This window comes from Hetaerina americana, unplaced genomic scaffold, assembly GCF_022747635.1.
Source record: "Hetaerina americana unplaced genomic scaffold, ioHetAmer1.1.p SCAF_9, whole genome shotgun sequence".
Lineage (NCBI taxonomy): Eukaryota > Metazoa > Arthropoda > Insecta > Odonata > Calopterygidae > Hetaerina > Hetaerina americana.
This window is the reverse complement of record NW_027287538.1, coordinates 11,577,630-11,592,717: the sequence shown is the minus strand read 5'-3', so window position 1 is coordinate 11,592,717 and position 15,088 is coordinate 11,577,630. Positions and strand designations below refer to the sequence as shown.

At 36.2% G+C, this 15,088-nt stretch overlaps 1 protein-coding gene across 1 annotated transcript in view; it reads right to left on the bottom strand.

The window, feature by feature from the left end:
* Positions 1-10,094: 10,094 nt before the first annotated feature.
* Myo81F (Myosin 81F) overlaps positions 10,095-15,088 on the bottom strand; it is a 383,271-nt gene continuing 378,277 nt past the window's right edge. The window contains exons 34-35 of the mRNA XM_071597894.1: positions 13,642-13,845; positions 10,095-11,791 (exon numbers count right to left, since the gene is read on the bottom strand). Coding sequence (XP_071453995.1) covers positions 11,624-11,791; positions 13,642-13,845 — 372 coding nt within the window. The 3' untranslated portion in view covers positions 10,095-11,623. The remainder of the gene's footprint in view (positions 11,792-13,641; positions 13,846-15,088) is intronic.

The window sequence follows — 15,088 nt, the reverse complement described above, 5'->3', positions numbered from 1 at the left end:
CTAGTTTTGTAAACAGCCCACATTTTATCTATTGCTTTGTTCGGTTTCGTTTCGAGCGTTGCTACCGGGACAAAATTCTACAGGGTGCGTTCCAATATAATGAAATTGAATTTCCTGCGCCGCTCAAATTGGACGCAGTGGGATCAAAGCACTTGGAAGAGGTGGGGAGGGTCTCTAAGCTTTGCCACGAAACCAGTCTCAGTGCTCTCTAAGCTGTGAAAGCGGAAAAACGACAGTTATTTTAAAACTCTGCGCGTCGACCGTGTCACGAAAGACCAACCGAGAGGAAATTTCCTGTGAACTTTTGCAACGCATTGAAAATGACTCTGATTATTTGGACAACGTCATCACTGGTGATGAAACCTGGGTTTTCGAATACGACCCAGAAACAAAACGCCAAAGCTCTGAGTGGCACACCGACCAGTCCCCCAAGTCCAAAAATGCAAGAATGAGCAAATCATAAGTGAAAACAATGCTCATCGTCCTTTTTGAAAATAAAGGAGTGGTCCATAATGAGTTTGTTCCTCAAGGACAGATAGTAACGTTGCCTACTACGTAGATGTGCTGGAAAGACTCCGAAAAAGGGTCATCAGGACGAGAAAAGACATATCCGCTACCTGGCAACTCCATCACGACAACGCGCTCCGGGTCCTCGAGTTCCTGGCCAAACACCAGGTGCCAACGCTGCCCCACCCCCCTATAGTCCTGAGATCGCTGCAGCAGACTTCATTTTGTTCCCTCGGATTAAGGCAGCTCTGAAAGAAACCCGTTTTTCGTCCATAGAAGAGATCCATCAGCCGGTGACGAAGATCGCACGAGAGGTCCCCTAAGACGCCTTCCAGGACGCCTATCAGTCATGAAAGAGGCACTGTAAAAAATGTGTTGAGACCCAAGTAGTAGTAGTTTTGAGGGGAGGCGACCGACTGCTGAGGTCATTTGCGCCATAGGGGATGGACAGGAAAGGATGAAGGGAGGAGAGAAACCCGGTGTCGGCATTAGCCTACTCTTTACGAAAGGCGCCAAAAGGTTCGCAGCTTAACGTCCCATCCGACGGACGTCGTACTCCAAGTGCCCTCCCTACAGCACCTCAAGTAGGGATAGAGATACCTCTGAAAAATATTCAACACCACCGGGATTTGAACCCGGGCCCTCTGGGTGGGAAGCCAGTACGTTAGTCCCCGCACAATCTCGATCCTCGGATTTGGTTGGACGGGGATTTGATTTTAAGTGTTTGTGCAAATCTGTTTCATAAATTACTTTTAAAAATAATTCCATTACTTTCGGAAAGCACTCTGTATATTTCGTTCGAGCCCGATGTTAGACGACTTGCAGTTTTAATAAACGGAAACCTGAATTGTTCACTCTCTCTCTCTGCAGGTGCGGAGTTCATGCTTGCCAAATTAGGATCCGCGTGTTATCTATCAATTGACGGTTTCAAACGGCAGAATTGTTAAACATCTAAACGGAGTTGGTCTCCTCCAAACACGGTTGACCGTTGCGATTCTGTCATCGGGTGGCGAGCTCGCTTTTCATTAGTAACCCATGCTGCAATTAGTCGACTGAATTATTATTTGATATGCACGCCCACTCCAGAATTCGCTTATTCTCACATCGTCCATCCATAGAACATACTTCGTTCCCGCCGAGTTGGCAGTGATGAACACCCGACATGGAATGCAGAGTCGTCGCTTCATTTATCATCTACGTGATACCCTACAAGCCACCGACAAGTTGAGTATGATAGGATAGTGCATCCACAGCAGACGTGCAAAATACGTGTAGAGTTGCGGTAACGTACCGTAAGCACATTAGTTTAAAAAATAACTTTCTCATATTACTAATTGAAAGTTACGGGTGTCAAATTCGCAGAGACAGACCCATTCTCATTGGATGAAACGAAATAACTGTCATCAAAACCCACTTTCAATGTTAAAGTAATAACGCAATCGCTAAAAAGACATTTCAGGTGTATTAAGCAATAATAATACAAATATCAATTGGGTTGGAAAAGAAATGCAAAATTTTAATATTTTGGTGGCCCAAGAATATGCAAACTCTCTCTCTCTCTCTCTCTCATTTTCTCTCTTTCTCCCCACTTGGACACTGGGCGTAAAGTAAAGGCTAATGATTGTTAAATGGAGGAGAGCTACCGAGTGGTCGCAAAAATTAATAACATCATTAAAACATTGGTTCGATGAAACTATATTCCACTCGCGTGATAGACCTCAACTAGCAGAGATATCATATTGAATCTTTGCCGCATAGTACATCATGGATCAAAGGGGTCTTCTATTCTGAAATGACTTTACATTCTATAAATTTTCGGAGAGCTAAAACAATCTTGGTTTGCTCTAAGGCAACAGAAAGGCAGGCGTTCTTGACCTTCGCACGCTTGATATCCACTCATTTCACTTCATGAATGGAGACGGTTTTTGTCATGCTATCCAGCAAACAAATCGATATCGGCGCTCATTGTGGTCAGGTAAACGCTGAAGCACTTATATCTCATTTTTCAGCCGTAACCGGAATGAGTGTCCAATGCAAGCTCCAAAATATTGCCAGAAATCATAAATTCAATGCGTATGGAGGCTTTTGCGGCAACTTCCGACGGTTGGACCGATGCATTATAGAGATTTCATGCTTAAATTTCACGGTACACTAGGCAATGAATTGGCAATCTGTGAACGGACGCCCAATCTTTTTTTTTCACCTTTAAGTTTCCCTGAATAAATGCGGTAAACTGAGGTCAACATTCTGATTAAATCGGTGACGCAGTGCACCATTTTGGGTATTCACGACAAATATCTCACCAAGTTTTGGTCTTGAAAAACGAAGGAAGGATTAATTTAGAGGCCTTAGAAAATTACAATAGACTGTTTTCCCTCGAACACTTGTCTTTCCAGAAGAATAAGACACGGTTATGACTGCGCGTAATGTTCTCTGTGCTGCGTATTGTAGTCCACCAGAAATTAACAAAATTTGGGCGCTGTACGCTAGAAATTGGCTCACATTCGAACGTGTTTAGCAAAGAGGCGCTCATACAATTCGAAGGAAGCGGCTGAGACGGAAACTCGTGCTATCGTGGATGAATTATACTCTTGAAATAACGGACACACACTGCAGGATGAATTGACCGCTTACAGACTGTATTGTTCCTCAATAATGACTCTTCGACATCAAAAAATCAATTAACAATATACAAAGTTAAGCCTGATTCTACAAACCTAACAGTTTCGGAATTAACTTTGTGGAATTCCTTCAGGATGAGGGTAGAAAAAAAACGTTGCACTTCCACAAATTATATTAAATCTTGTATTAAATCTTTATGTCGACGTGCAAAGTTTCTTTTCCTACCCTCATGATTCTAAAAAGTTTAATTGATATCATGCTATTTCACAAAGCTAACCCTAAGGACATTATTCATGATTAACTAATAGCCAACTTTCTCCCAGGATACGAGACAAATGACAATATTGGGTTTTTGCCCTTCTGCTTCCTACCCACAAAAATGCCACCCTTATATATTATTTAAAAGTGTTATGATACATTTGTTCCTGCCAAAACCAATATTTCCATTCAACCTGGTTTAAACATTAAAAGTCATTTGTTGGTATGCGGTGAGGTGTGAAAAACTGTTTTTTGTAGAAATAGAATAGCAGGTGCTCTTATCTAATTTCATTAATTCCTATTGGCCCAAATGACATTAGGTCTCTTCCAATAACAAATTATCAAAGATGGGTAGAAAACCAAGAAACCGATAAATACTTGTTATTAAACATAAGAAATTATATAGTTATAGATTTAAAAAGTGTGGTACATTAATATGAATAATATCCTAATCATTTTTATATGTATTTCTAGGAGTTCTAATATCATTGCAGGTGCCCTTCAGTCTTTTTCATGGATTGCTATGCTCGTCTATCGGGAGGAAGTTAAATCTAATGAATGACCGGCAGTAGCCAACCTTTTTTTTCATTGCACTTCAAACTCGTAAATTGAATGAACTTGACATTGAACACTTACTCAATCCGCATTTAGTTTTTCACAAATACTAAGTTAGTATTTTAAATCTAAATAGCGAGTCATATAATAGTAAATGGGTCAGATCATGTCTGAGGGCCTACAAGTAAGGTCACCTGCATGCAACTCATGGGTCAGTTTTATTAGGGTCCTTGTAATAAATATGTAACTATTATGGCATGCGTGATTCCGAATTTTTTCGCAGGACAGAGGCTCAGTGTTAATCTCGGTGGTTTTCCAGAATATTCTGTGACCTATAAAACCCTAGGGCTTAGATTCCAACCTTTAACACTCAGGTCAAAAAGCCAATTGCTCTTTCCACTTGACTTACCATACTATCTGGGGATTAATATGATCCTGAACTAATTAGCATGCATAGTTGTCTACATTTCATCTGGTTCAGTCTATCAGCCAGCATTAATTGCCAAGTGGTGGGCATTTTCAACAAACATTTGAATGTCGTAGTTCAAGCATATACTGGGGTGATTACACAAACCGTCAGTCATCAACCTGAAAATTTTTTATCTTTGAGGAAAGAGCTCACCTCATACTAAGCACTACAGTGTGTGAAATTCATGCATTAATTAGGTAATAACAGAATTCAGTTCCGACCCTTAGATGGACCCCTGCAGTTTCCCAGAAAATCTAGTGCCTACTAAATAAACGGACAGCTTGAGTGAAATAGGTGTTGATCAATACCATCACCTGAATTTGAACCAAGACACTTGGATTAGAAGTCAATACACTACTACGCATTGGGCTAACAATTTCAAAAACTATAAGTGTATATAGTGTGACGTTTGCCACCCATGAGATGGTTCTAATGTTTGGAACCACCACCTTAACATCTCTAATGAGATTAATGCATAATTATAAATAGAACCATCAACTGAAAACTAAATGAAAGTGACAAAATCATGTTTCTGTACCCATTGGTTCTGGGAACAACTCCAATTTCTAAGGGTTCATCACTATTCCAGGACGAGCAGGAACTAACTTACATATAAATTCACTTTCCTATCAATCAGAGCACAAGAAAGAGCCAATTTATTCGTCATCAATCATTTTTTATTGAGAATATATAGATTATGTGGGATCCTAATGAGAGGATTTTATTTATGAATTAGATTAAGTGAAGTGAAGAGAAGTTAGATTAATAAAACAATGTAGCATATTTTAGAAGGATGCCACAGGCAGTAGAGATCATTTACATCATTTGGAACATTTGGGCAATTAGGCATAGGTCATCTTTTAAGGGGGAACTAAGGAGGAGGGTTGGAGGAATGAAGAATATCCATGCTTCAGGATTCACATTCTCAGAAATCACACACTGTTGCGTCCCTTCCAATTGATGCTATACTTCTCAATAAAATTTTCAAAATGACCCTCAATGAAACTCAAATAAAGAATGGAATTCAATACTTGAGGCAATTAGTAATCTGATCCCCCACTACATGCAAAAATGAAATCAATGTAACCACACTAACTAAAGTGTTAACATTGTAAACACACTAACTTCCAGAAGAGAAAAATATAGCAATGCTGATGAAATATGAGGGCCGGCTGAAAACTAATGCACACATTCTTGTAGACCACAAACAAAATGACCTTCAGAAGCACTCCCAGTGGCATGTGGAAGTAACATTCCCTCTAAACATGAATGTGCATGTTTGAGGTTGTTACATTAATCCAGTGTATTTTGAGAAGCGGAAGTATGGAGACGTGTTCTAGTGCCTATGTCAACGCGAGTTAAACAGTGTCACTTATAAAGTGACTCCTACTGAGATAAATCGTCGTTTAAAGGCTGTTAATGGGTCTACTGTAAATAAATGGGCAGTATAATTTTGTGGCTGCAAGCCTGGAAAAGTCATAATTGTTGATGAAACACACAGTAGACGTCCGATCACTGCCACAGATGATAAACATTGCAAACTCATCAAAGATTTGATTCAAAATGACTGGCTATTCACTCAAATTCGTATCGCAAGCCATATTGGTTGAGTTTGTTGTGTTAAAGGCAGCCTGGTGCCTCACGTGCAACTGGAGAGGCTCTGCGAAACCTGAAATTTGAACTGATTCCACGCCCTCCTTATTCTCCCGATCTTGCACTTTGCGATTTTTATTTTTTTCCTCAACTCAAGAGGCACTTCAAGGGTAATCATTACACCTTGGACGATGAAGTGAAAGCAGCAGTCAAGTCCTGGATTCGAGAAAAGTCGGAAGAGTTTTTCAGTGACGGAATGAAAAGACTTGTTACACGTTGGGAGAAATGTGTTAGCCTTAACGGTGACTATGTTGAAAAATAAATATATGATTTGAAACTTAAGAATTGTACTTTAATTTACTTTTCATCGGCTCTTGCTATTTGTTTCTGTTCGCCGTTCACAAGCATGGGTGCATTACTTTTTAGCCTACCCTCATGGAATCAATACTTCCATGGCATTTCATGGACTTCTATGCATTTCATCCTAAGCATAACCCTAGCCAACCTGTGTTCCTGACATATCTCCCTTCATGTCATCCATAATATCTTTTCTCTTTCCTACTTATTCAATACTCTTCCTTCCACCATGGCCTTCAACATTCATTACATATCAGTACCATCCATTTTTCTAAATCTTCAAATTTCATCCAATTATATCCTCTCTTCACACCATCTCCAAAAATTTTTCTTTTGGTCTTCTCCTTTGCCCAAATAATTCTTTAATATCTGATTCCCGTGCAAGGCACTCTGGGCACCTGCAGCTCCACCCAAGCTATATGATTTTTTGTGTACCAGATCTTTCTGGGAAACCATGACCGGCACAGGGAAAGGAACTGGCCCCCCTACCCTGATGTGTGAATTTCACACGCCGTCGGGCTTAGTACTGGGTGAACTCTACCATCACCTACCAAACCAACCTTCGGGTTGATTACTGTGTTTATGGTTTTTTTTTATTTACACCTCAAAAGTCATAACTTCTTCTATCAAAGAGAATGGAATAACTCACAAAATATCTACCCTTCTAAATATCCACATTCCAAGATAGCACATAGTAAGTCTCGATTAAAATAAGATCTAATTATGATGTTTCTTTACGATGAAACATTCATGGATCCACTAGGACAGCAACATGACTTCATGTCAATCCCTAAAAAAATTCTCCATTCCCACCCTGTCAGCTGGTTTATTTCTATCGACATTTTTGATACATATAATACTATTTTTTATAATATTCAGTAACCTGAAAGAATGAAACAAGTTAGCTGATGATTCATTGTTTATTATAAATACAAATAAAATTAATATATTCATATCATAAAACGTTCATTTTATAAATGTTTACAAATGGATTCATTAACATTTTGTCCTCCAAATAGTACAAATCACAGATGACTCAAGCATTCCATATCCAACTGCTCGGGAAGAGGAAATCAAAGAGTATTGGGGTGTGTGCACGCAGAAAAAATAAACAACCAATGAGAATGCATCTGTGTCTCCCCAATGAGTCATCAGATGAGCCACCCTCTTCACATCGGAACAGTCAAAACAAAGAATGCACACATGCACACATACATGTGCCACACCGAGTTTGTTGAACTCAAAATTGATATTACCTCATACCTTCTCATCATTTGGCCTCATTGCTTGTGATTATGGGAAAAGGAACAATAGAGTAGTGACACAAATGAACAGGGTAATGAACAGATTACATACAGCTCAAAATAGAAAACATTTTATGTACATACATTACAGCATTGAAATTCATTACCATTTTCATGCATCCACTAAAAAGAGCAAATCAAACAAAAGTCCTTGCAGGTAAAAATCCAAAATTCTTTGATAGAAACTAGATTTATTGAGAGAATATAGAGGCACAAAAATTTCAGCTATTGCAGTTAAAATAGGGAATAATTGAATGTAAAACGAAATTCCCCACGTAATATGAAGTCTGGTAATGCAATATTCAAGAGCCAAAATGAAGAAACGTGAATGTGCTGAGTGAACTTTTACATCTAACTTGTGGTTGTAAGTTAAGTCATTCAAGCCTTGATTTTTCAGAAATCAAGATGACTGGAGTCTGAAAATTATTACAAGTCAACTGCACGGACCTTTGTTGAACAAGAAAAATCATAGCACCATCAAGTAAGACTAATCTGATGCAGGTATTCCTCATCAGAAAAAAAAATTTCCAATAACATTAGATGAACAAAAATGAAAGCATAAGAGATAAGATTTGGTATGACACACTGCCAAATGTTGGTAGCCTACATATCAACAAGTGTAGGTGGTAGCAATTTTATATGCTGCTCAAGTATCACAAATATTTTCAACAGTTTTTTCAGTCCATGTATTTGTATTTTTTGCATCCAGGCATGATAGCAAAAGTACATTGAAGAACAAGTAGATACATACTTCAACATGTATCACAGATTAATTTTCAAACAAAGGATTGCGGATTGTAATGTGAATACTGAGCTCTTGTTATTTTGTTTAGTCTTACCCTTACATAGTCATTCACGCAGATAACATTGACAACAGGAATGGCAATAGCAGATGTATATATAGGATTCAGGTTTCAAGTCAATAAATACATAACTTAGTAACCCTTTTGACTTTCCTTAAAATATATAGCTTTTGATGAGCTTTCAATTTCATTTTGCTTTCAGTTAAAGGACATATATGTACATGCAGGCTTACAACAAACCCCTACTTGAGTTCCTGTTGTGCATGCCTATTTTCAGTAACAATTAATTATAAATAGGCTTTTACTAACACTTACCAATATTCACTGTACAGTGAACAAGGTAATAACCACCATTCTAAAGAGAAGATACTCTTTCCCTGGTTCTCACACTCTCTCATACCAATTATTATGGAGTACCATTGAGCTCTTGTTATATTCTATCCTACATAAATTAAGGTTTACTGGCACGTTTTCCTTGTCATAATGCATTAATATCTGTGGGAATGTACGCAAACAATCGACTTAATTAATCAATGTATAAAAAGTATTAGGTGAACATATAAATGCTTCAACTTGAACACAATTAGATTTGAGGAGTTCTGCATTTTAATAAAAATATAGGCAACACTTTTATTTATTTGTGAACACATAAATTAAATAAGTGAGTGAACCTAAATGCATAAAAGTTCACTTCACAACAACTCTAACCTTTTGCAAATACACCACAAAACATTTGGTCATTTGATGTCATGAAACAGCAGCTTACACTCTCAATCAATTCTTGATCACAAAGATAAATTTCAGGTGATTTTACTCTTGGAACAAATTTTTATGAATATGTACTTATTACTGAAAATTACCAAATTCTTGTGTTGTGAAATGGGAATCTAATAACTTTAATCCCTTATAAAAGATCATAACATCCATTTAAATTCATACACACCTCATATTACCATTCTTAATCAGACTTAAGGAGCTTTAAATACAATCATGAATTTCACAATATATACAGGTACATAAACTCCAAATGTAAATGTTGCCAAAAACGAAATCTTTACACTGAACTGAACTATGTAAATAGTAATTTATTCATACAGGAAAACAAAAAGGAGAAAATGTAATGCATTTGAATTTATCTAGTTATTCTGTTAGAAATGTTGCACCTCATGACTATGTATCATACATTTTTAGAACAACTCTGAACCTTGTAATGCATAGCAGGAACCATAAACTTTATGGGTCTCCTTACAGAAGTATGTATGATATTTAGAAAGTACAGTTTATGGCATTTAGAAATGATAGCAGAATTCTGAAGTAACATTGATGACTTAAAAAGAAGATTGAAATTTTGCATTTGGTATTTCCAAGCAAGAGAAACGAAGAGATTGCTTCTCTATTTCATGCATTTTCTCCTCTTCTTTAAAAATATTTTCAAGGCAATAAACTATCAAAGAATAACATGATGGAAATTATTAAAATAATTTACTGTTGAAAGTGATTTTCACAAAAGGTATATACAGAAAAACCTCCATTTGTTAAACACCCTTATGACTTCATAATTGAAACAAAATTGTTCATTATTTGTACATCATAGCACTTAATAATTTACATATTACTTAAAATTCAGTTTTTAAAACTTTTCATAAATTATGAACTTTACAGCATTATTTTTGATTTTGACATGATGAATAAATCGCAAACTAATATTTTTAACAAATATGCATCCATTAGGTTCAATACCAGAGAAATATGTAGTAATATTCAGTATGGGAACTAATAAAATCCACCTTCCAGTGTTTGTCTCAGTAAAAGCTACAGTTTATACACTAAGTACAAGACTTTAATATTAAATGACTAGTTTAAATGCGATTGCGCCAGCTTGGAAACCACATTAGTGGCTCTGATAGTTAAATATTTTTCAATATGAGTCATGGAAATACTGATTGCCTGGAAACAAATTTCCAATGTACCCTGAGTATTAAACCAGAACACATGCAATCTAAAACAAAAACTATTGAAACACCTCTGATAATATATATGAGATACACATAACAAATTATGGCATAATAAAAGATGACCTTATTTTGGGTATTATACTCATGGGCAGTTTTTGTTCATATACAATAAAGAAAGTGAACAAGTTGCTTCCTCTTCTGTCCTTTAGGATTGAAGCTAGAGAAGTGAATTAGGAACTGAATCAATGGCTCAAGCATTTATTCTCTGAAAGCAGAGTCACTCTTCTACCTTGTGGCCAAGTTAAATTAAATGCATCACAAAACCTTGATCCAAATGATCCAATTAGCCATTCGACTCAGCTGTAATGAATGGCATGGAGTCAATATGTTTACTTAAAGCAAGTGGTAAGATTTTCTAAACCTATTGCTATATCCTGAGGCTTTCCTAATGACAAAATCATGCTACAGAAATGGCTGGTTTACATTTATGTATCCCATATTGTATTCTCAAGAGAAATTAATGCAATCTGACTGATTGATACAGCTGAATACTTATCAAAATTTCGACCAAATTTCTTTGGTTTTCAATCAGGTACAAAGAAATGTAATTTTTCAAACAACTGTTGCACAGCATCCTAGAACTGGCACAAGATTTCCAACAGGAAAGATTCATAAAATTGCTTGCTCATTACATTTCGATAAAACTTCATCTATCACAAATATCAAAATAAATTCATAAGTTCTAGGTCTTCTCTCACATAATAAAAACTAAGTTTTCATCAAAAAAGAGCCATTTTTACACAAGTAAAAATTCCAGCCTTGAGTGATAAGAAAAATCAACTTGGGCAACTAAATAAATTCAATCATATTTTTTACTCTTCCCAGAAAGAAACAAGGACCAGAGTAAAATAGATGGTCAGCTATGTACGGGGAAAGATTATGTGGAAGTGCTTTTGACCTTTATTGTCCTTGTCCTCGGCCAGAGGGCAGCATTAACAGAAACCCAGGCCTCCCCCCTTGACACAGGGCATGGCACACAACCAGACAACAGCATCATGGAATTGTTGCAAATCAGCTTGGCAATTACAGCCATTCAGTCTATTTTGGTTCATCCAAATCCACTTATAATGAGGTCCATTTCAAGTAGCATGCACCACCAAAACTCCATTTGGATATTAGAGCAGGGAAGACACTTAACGCTTAACTGACTGGTGTTTCTTCGGACACAATCGGTGGCACTGGTTTATGAAGGATACTCACAGGCCTGTTTATATTTTTCTTTGCTTTGTTGATTTCTCGGCGGCGTATCTCATGAGGTGACTGCAAAACTTCTGTGTATTCTCGAATCAAGCTTGCTATTTGAAAGGCCTAAAAACAAAAAAACACACATTTGAATTTACTACTATTAATTTTGAGTGTTCACCACTTTTCCTCGCGATTTCTTTCTAACGCCATTCAAAAAGGTAATCGACCTATTAAAGGTAGGGTTTGGACAAGTGTTTCAGGCTATCATCTTCTGCATATCACATGAACAATCAGAATGAATGCTTTATAACTTCCAGGGTCACCATAAACTTCCTATTTTCAAAAGTTTTCCAGAAAACAAGTTTTTCTCGAATTTTTTATAATCATGCAGTAGCTGTTAGTAGAGGTGACTGACAGCATAGGTCTTTTGCATCATTATGGATGGGTGGGTAATTTAGTTATAGAAAAAGGATTTTGGAGGACTTGGAAATAGTATCACGAAGGAATACTTATTGATCCTATCTATGTAATGAATGGAGGATACTTAAATTAATACTCTTAACATTCCAGCCTTCAATTCTGATACAATACTCAAGGTTCCCACTGGAAAAAGTAGGAAAGAGTAGTGAGAAGACTTTTATCTTAAAGTACTTTCACAGTGTAATTGTTATTATTACTGTATTTCCCTGCCCGTATAAAGAACCTTGTTAACTCAAAAATGGGCCCTAAAATCAGCCTTTACCTTATGGTCTAGGGGTACTTGGTTAAGACTTAGGTCTATAAGCACAAGCTGATTCTTAAATTCAAATTTTGTTACTTGTAACATCAATGTTTTGAGTCAGTAGTAAGCAACAGTGTGTTTATATTTCGCTGAACATACTTCCTGATAATTTTCCAAATAAATCAATCGTATATTTATACAATGTAGCACATGTAATTTCATCTCACCTATGGTGCTGCTGCAAAATTCAATATGCGTTGAACTAATGGGACTGTCTGCTAATGCATACATACATTGTATTTTTCCCAAAAAAAACAGGAATCTACAGGCATTAAACCTGAAGTAGTATGAGAATCACAGGAAGAATGGGATTACTGTTTCAACAAATTGAAGTGAGAAAATAAGAGGTAGGTATGTCTTTTGATGATTTTTCTAGAATGTCATGGTGCAAAAGATTCACTAAGAGAGATAGTTTGTGAATATGTACCAGATCTACAATACCGTAGAACAAAAACTGCGACTTGAATACAAAAGGAAAGGTTATAAGACACCAACTCATGATGTTACACCAATGGGAAGATTGAAATGGCCATTGATTTCTAGTGGTTTTGATTGAAAAAGTCCTGGTAGAAAGTTATAGGTGGAATATCATGCCATTTTGAAAATGTGAAATTGGCAATGCACTTGATGGAAAATAAATGACATTGTGTAAGGGGAAAGTGACAATCCCTGGGGAAAAAACGGTGGAAATGATTTAGCAGCAGTCACAAAATATTTCTGGGATTCTATGATGAATAAACGTTGATATACATGTCACTGCTATTTGTTAAATGGAATAATTCAATTTTTTTCATAGTAAGCAGTAATATCAAAATAATTTGATCCTTTTCCATCTGATCTAAGTATTTTTCATTAATTCTAACCTGAAAAATTACAGTGTCTTATGTGCCACGTAATGCTGTCTTTGAATTCACAAGGTAAAAATGCTGATTCCTGTTAGCCTAATTTCTATAAATAAACTCTCAAATTATTGTGGGGAAATTCAACATCTACCAAGATTAGCATAACTATTTGCACTACATATAATTGCCATGTGATGGTAACATATTTCAGATAACCAATAGAGAATGGAAAGGAGTTTCTACAACTGTCAGTATCTAAAAGCTATATATAGTATACTTATGGACTAAGGAATTTAAAAATGCAATTTTTTTCCCTTTACAGGTTTTGAGAGTAATTACATAATTCTCACCTGAGTAGTTGTAAGGATGACTTTACTCTGCTTCTTCTCACTGCCTGTTATTATCATGAGGCAATTGAGGGCAGGGCTGTAGCTTAAGATTGAAGAATATTCATATGTACAAAGAGCATTCCTAGAGCGATGTTCCAGCAAATGAAGACCCCACTGATCAACAGCAAGCCACAACACACGTGGCCAATTGGAAGTGAATGATTGCTGAAATTTCAGAATTAAAAAAAGTCATCACAAAGTGCTTTAGGTACATCAAAACAAATGTTCCCATGAACAACCAAGCCTCAAGTAAAAGTTTAGAAACTTGTCAACTTCCCCAATCCTACATACTACATTGAAAAAATTGGTGATTAGAGTAAAAATTGCCATGTATTCACATAGGAAAAACCTAGCCTAGCTAATGTACACATAAATTATCATTCAGAAAACAAAACAGGTATCTGGCTTAAGAGAACTTTTCCAAAGCATTGCAAATGACTGAAAACCTACAAAATGAAAAGGAAGAAAAAAGAGAATGGAAAGCTATTAAGCTATTATATCTATAATAATATTGTAAATAAACATATGTCCATTCATTTTTCTCCACTCAAGTCAATTTTCAAGATCTCATTACCACTATGTCCTTTATATATGCGTTTGACTGTGTCTTCATTAATTTTTACTTAATTCAGATAGGTTGGTATTAGTCCTTATGGCCAATTATACCACCTAAGTCTGTTATGAATATGTCTCCATTTGATTTATACTAACATTGAGCAATTTGAGATTATTAGTGCACCCATATCAAGCAAAAGTGCACCCACAAGCATATCACTCAATTAAAGAGGAATTAGGAAATCAGGTAAGATACTTCAAAATGAAAACATAGAAAAAATATGCGATCAGAAATGATAAAATATTGATTACTCTGAAAGATTAGTAGGGACATATATGGCCACCAGTAGCATAATTATTGGGCATATAATCTTTCATGAGCAAAGTCATTTATATTTTATGGTATAGCAGAAGTTTTAACCAGTTTTTTATGTTCAAAGTCATCCTTTAAGAAAACAACGTTAAGGGTACATATACAATTTTCAAACTGCTACATGAATTAAGGTTTTAAGGAGCTCTCAAATCTCAAGAGTCATTAATCACTAATTTGTGGGAGCATCAAATAAGGTAGCTGCACAGCTGATGGACAAGCAAGTAACTTGAGTAAATAGCATAAAACCATATTATGGATCATTATGTGATTCGTTGCCCATTTAAATTTGAATGAAGTATTCAATTAATCTAACTTTTACTGTTATAATTTGGACCCTATGAAATATAAAATTAGATAGACCACTTTAAATTGAAACCAAAGTTTCAAATTGGTGGTTTTCAAATGTTTTCACTAATGGTTTTGGTTAGGAAGACTTTTACGACAGGAGTGAGGACTATAAACAAACTTATGAGGGGTTAC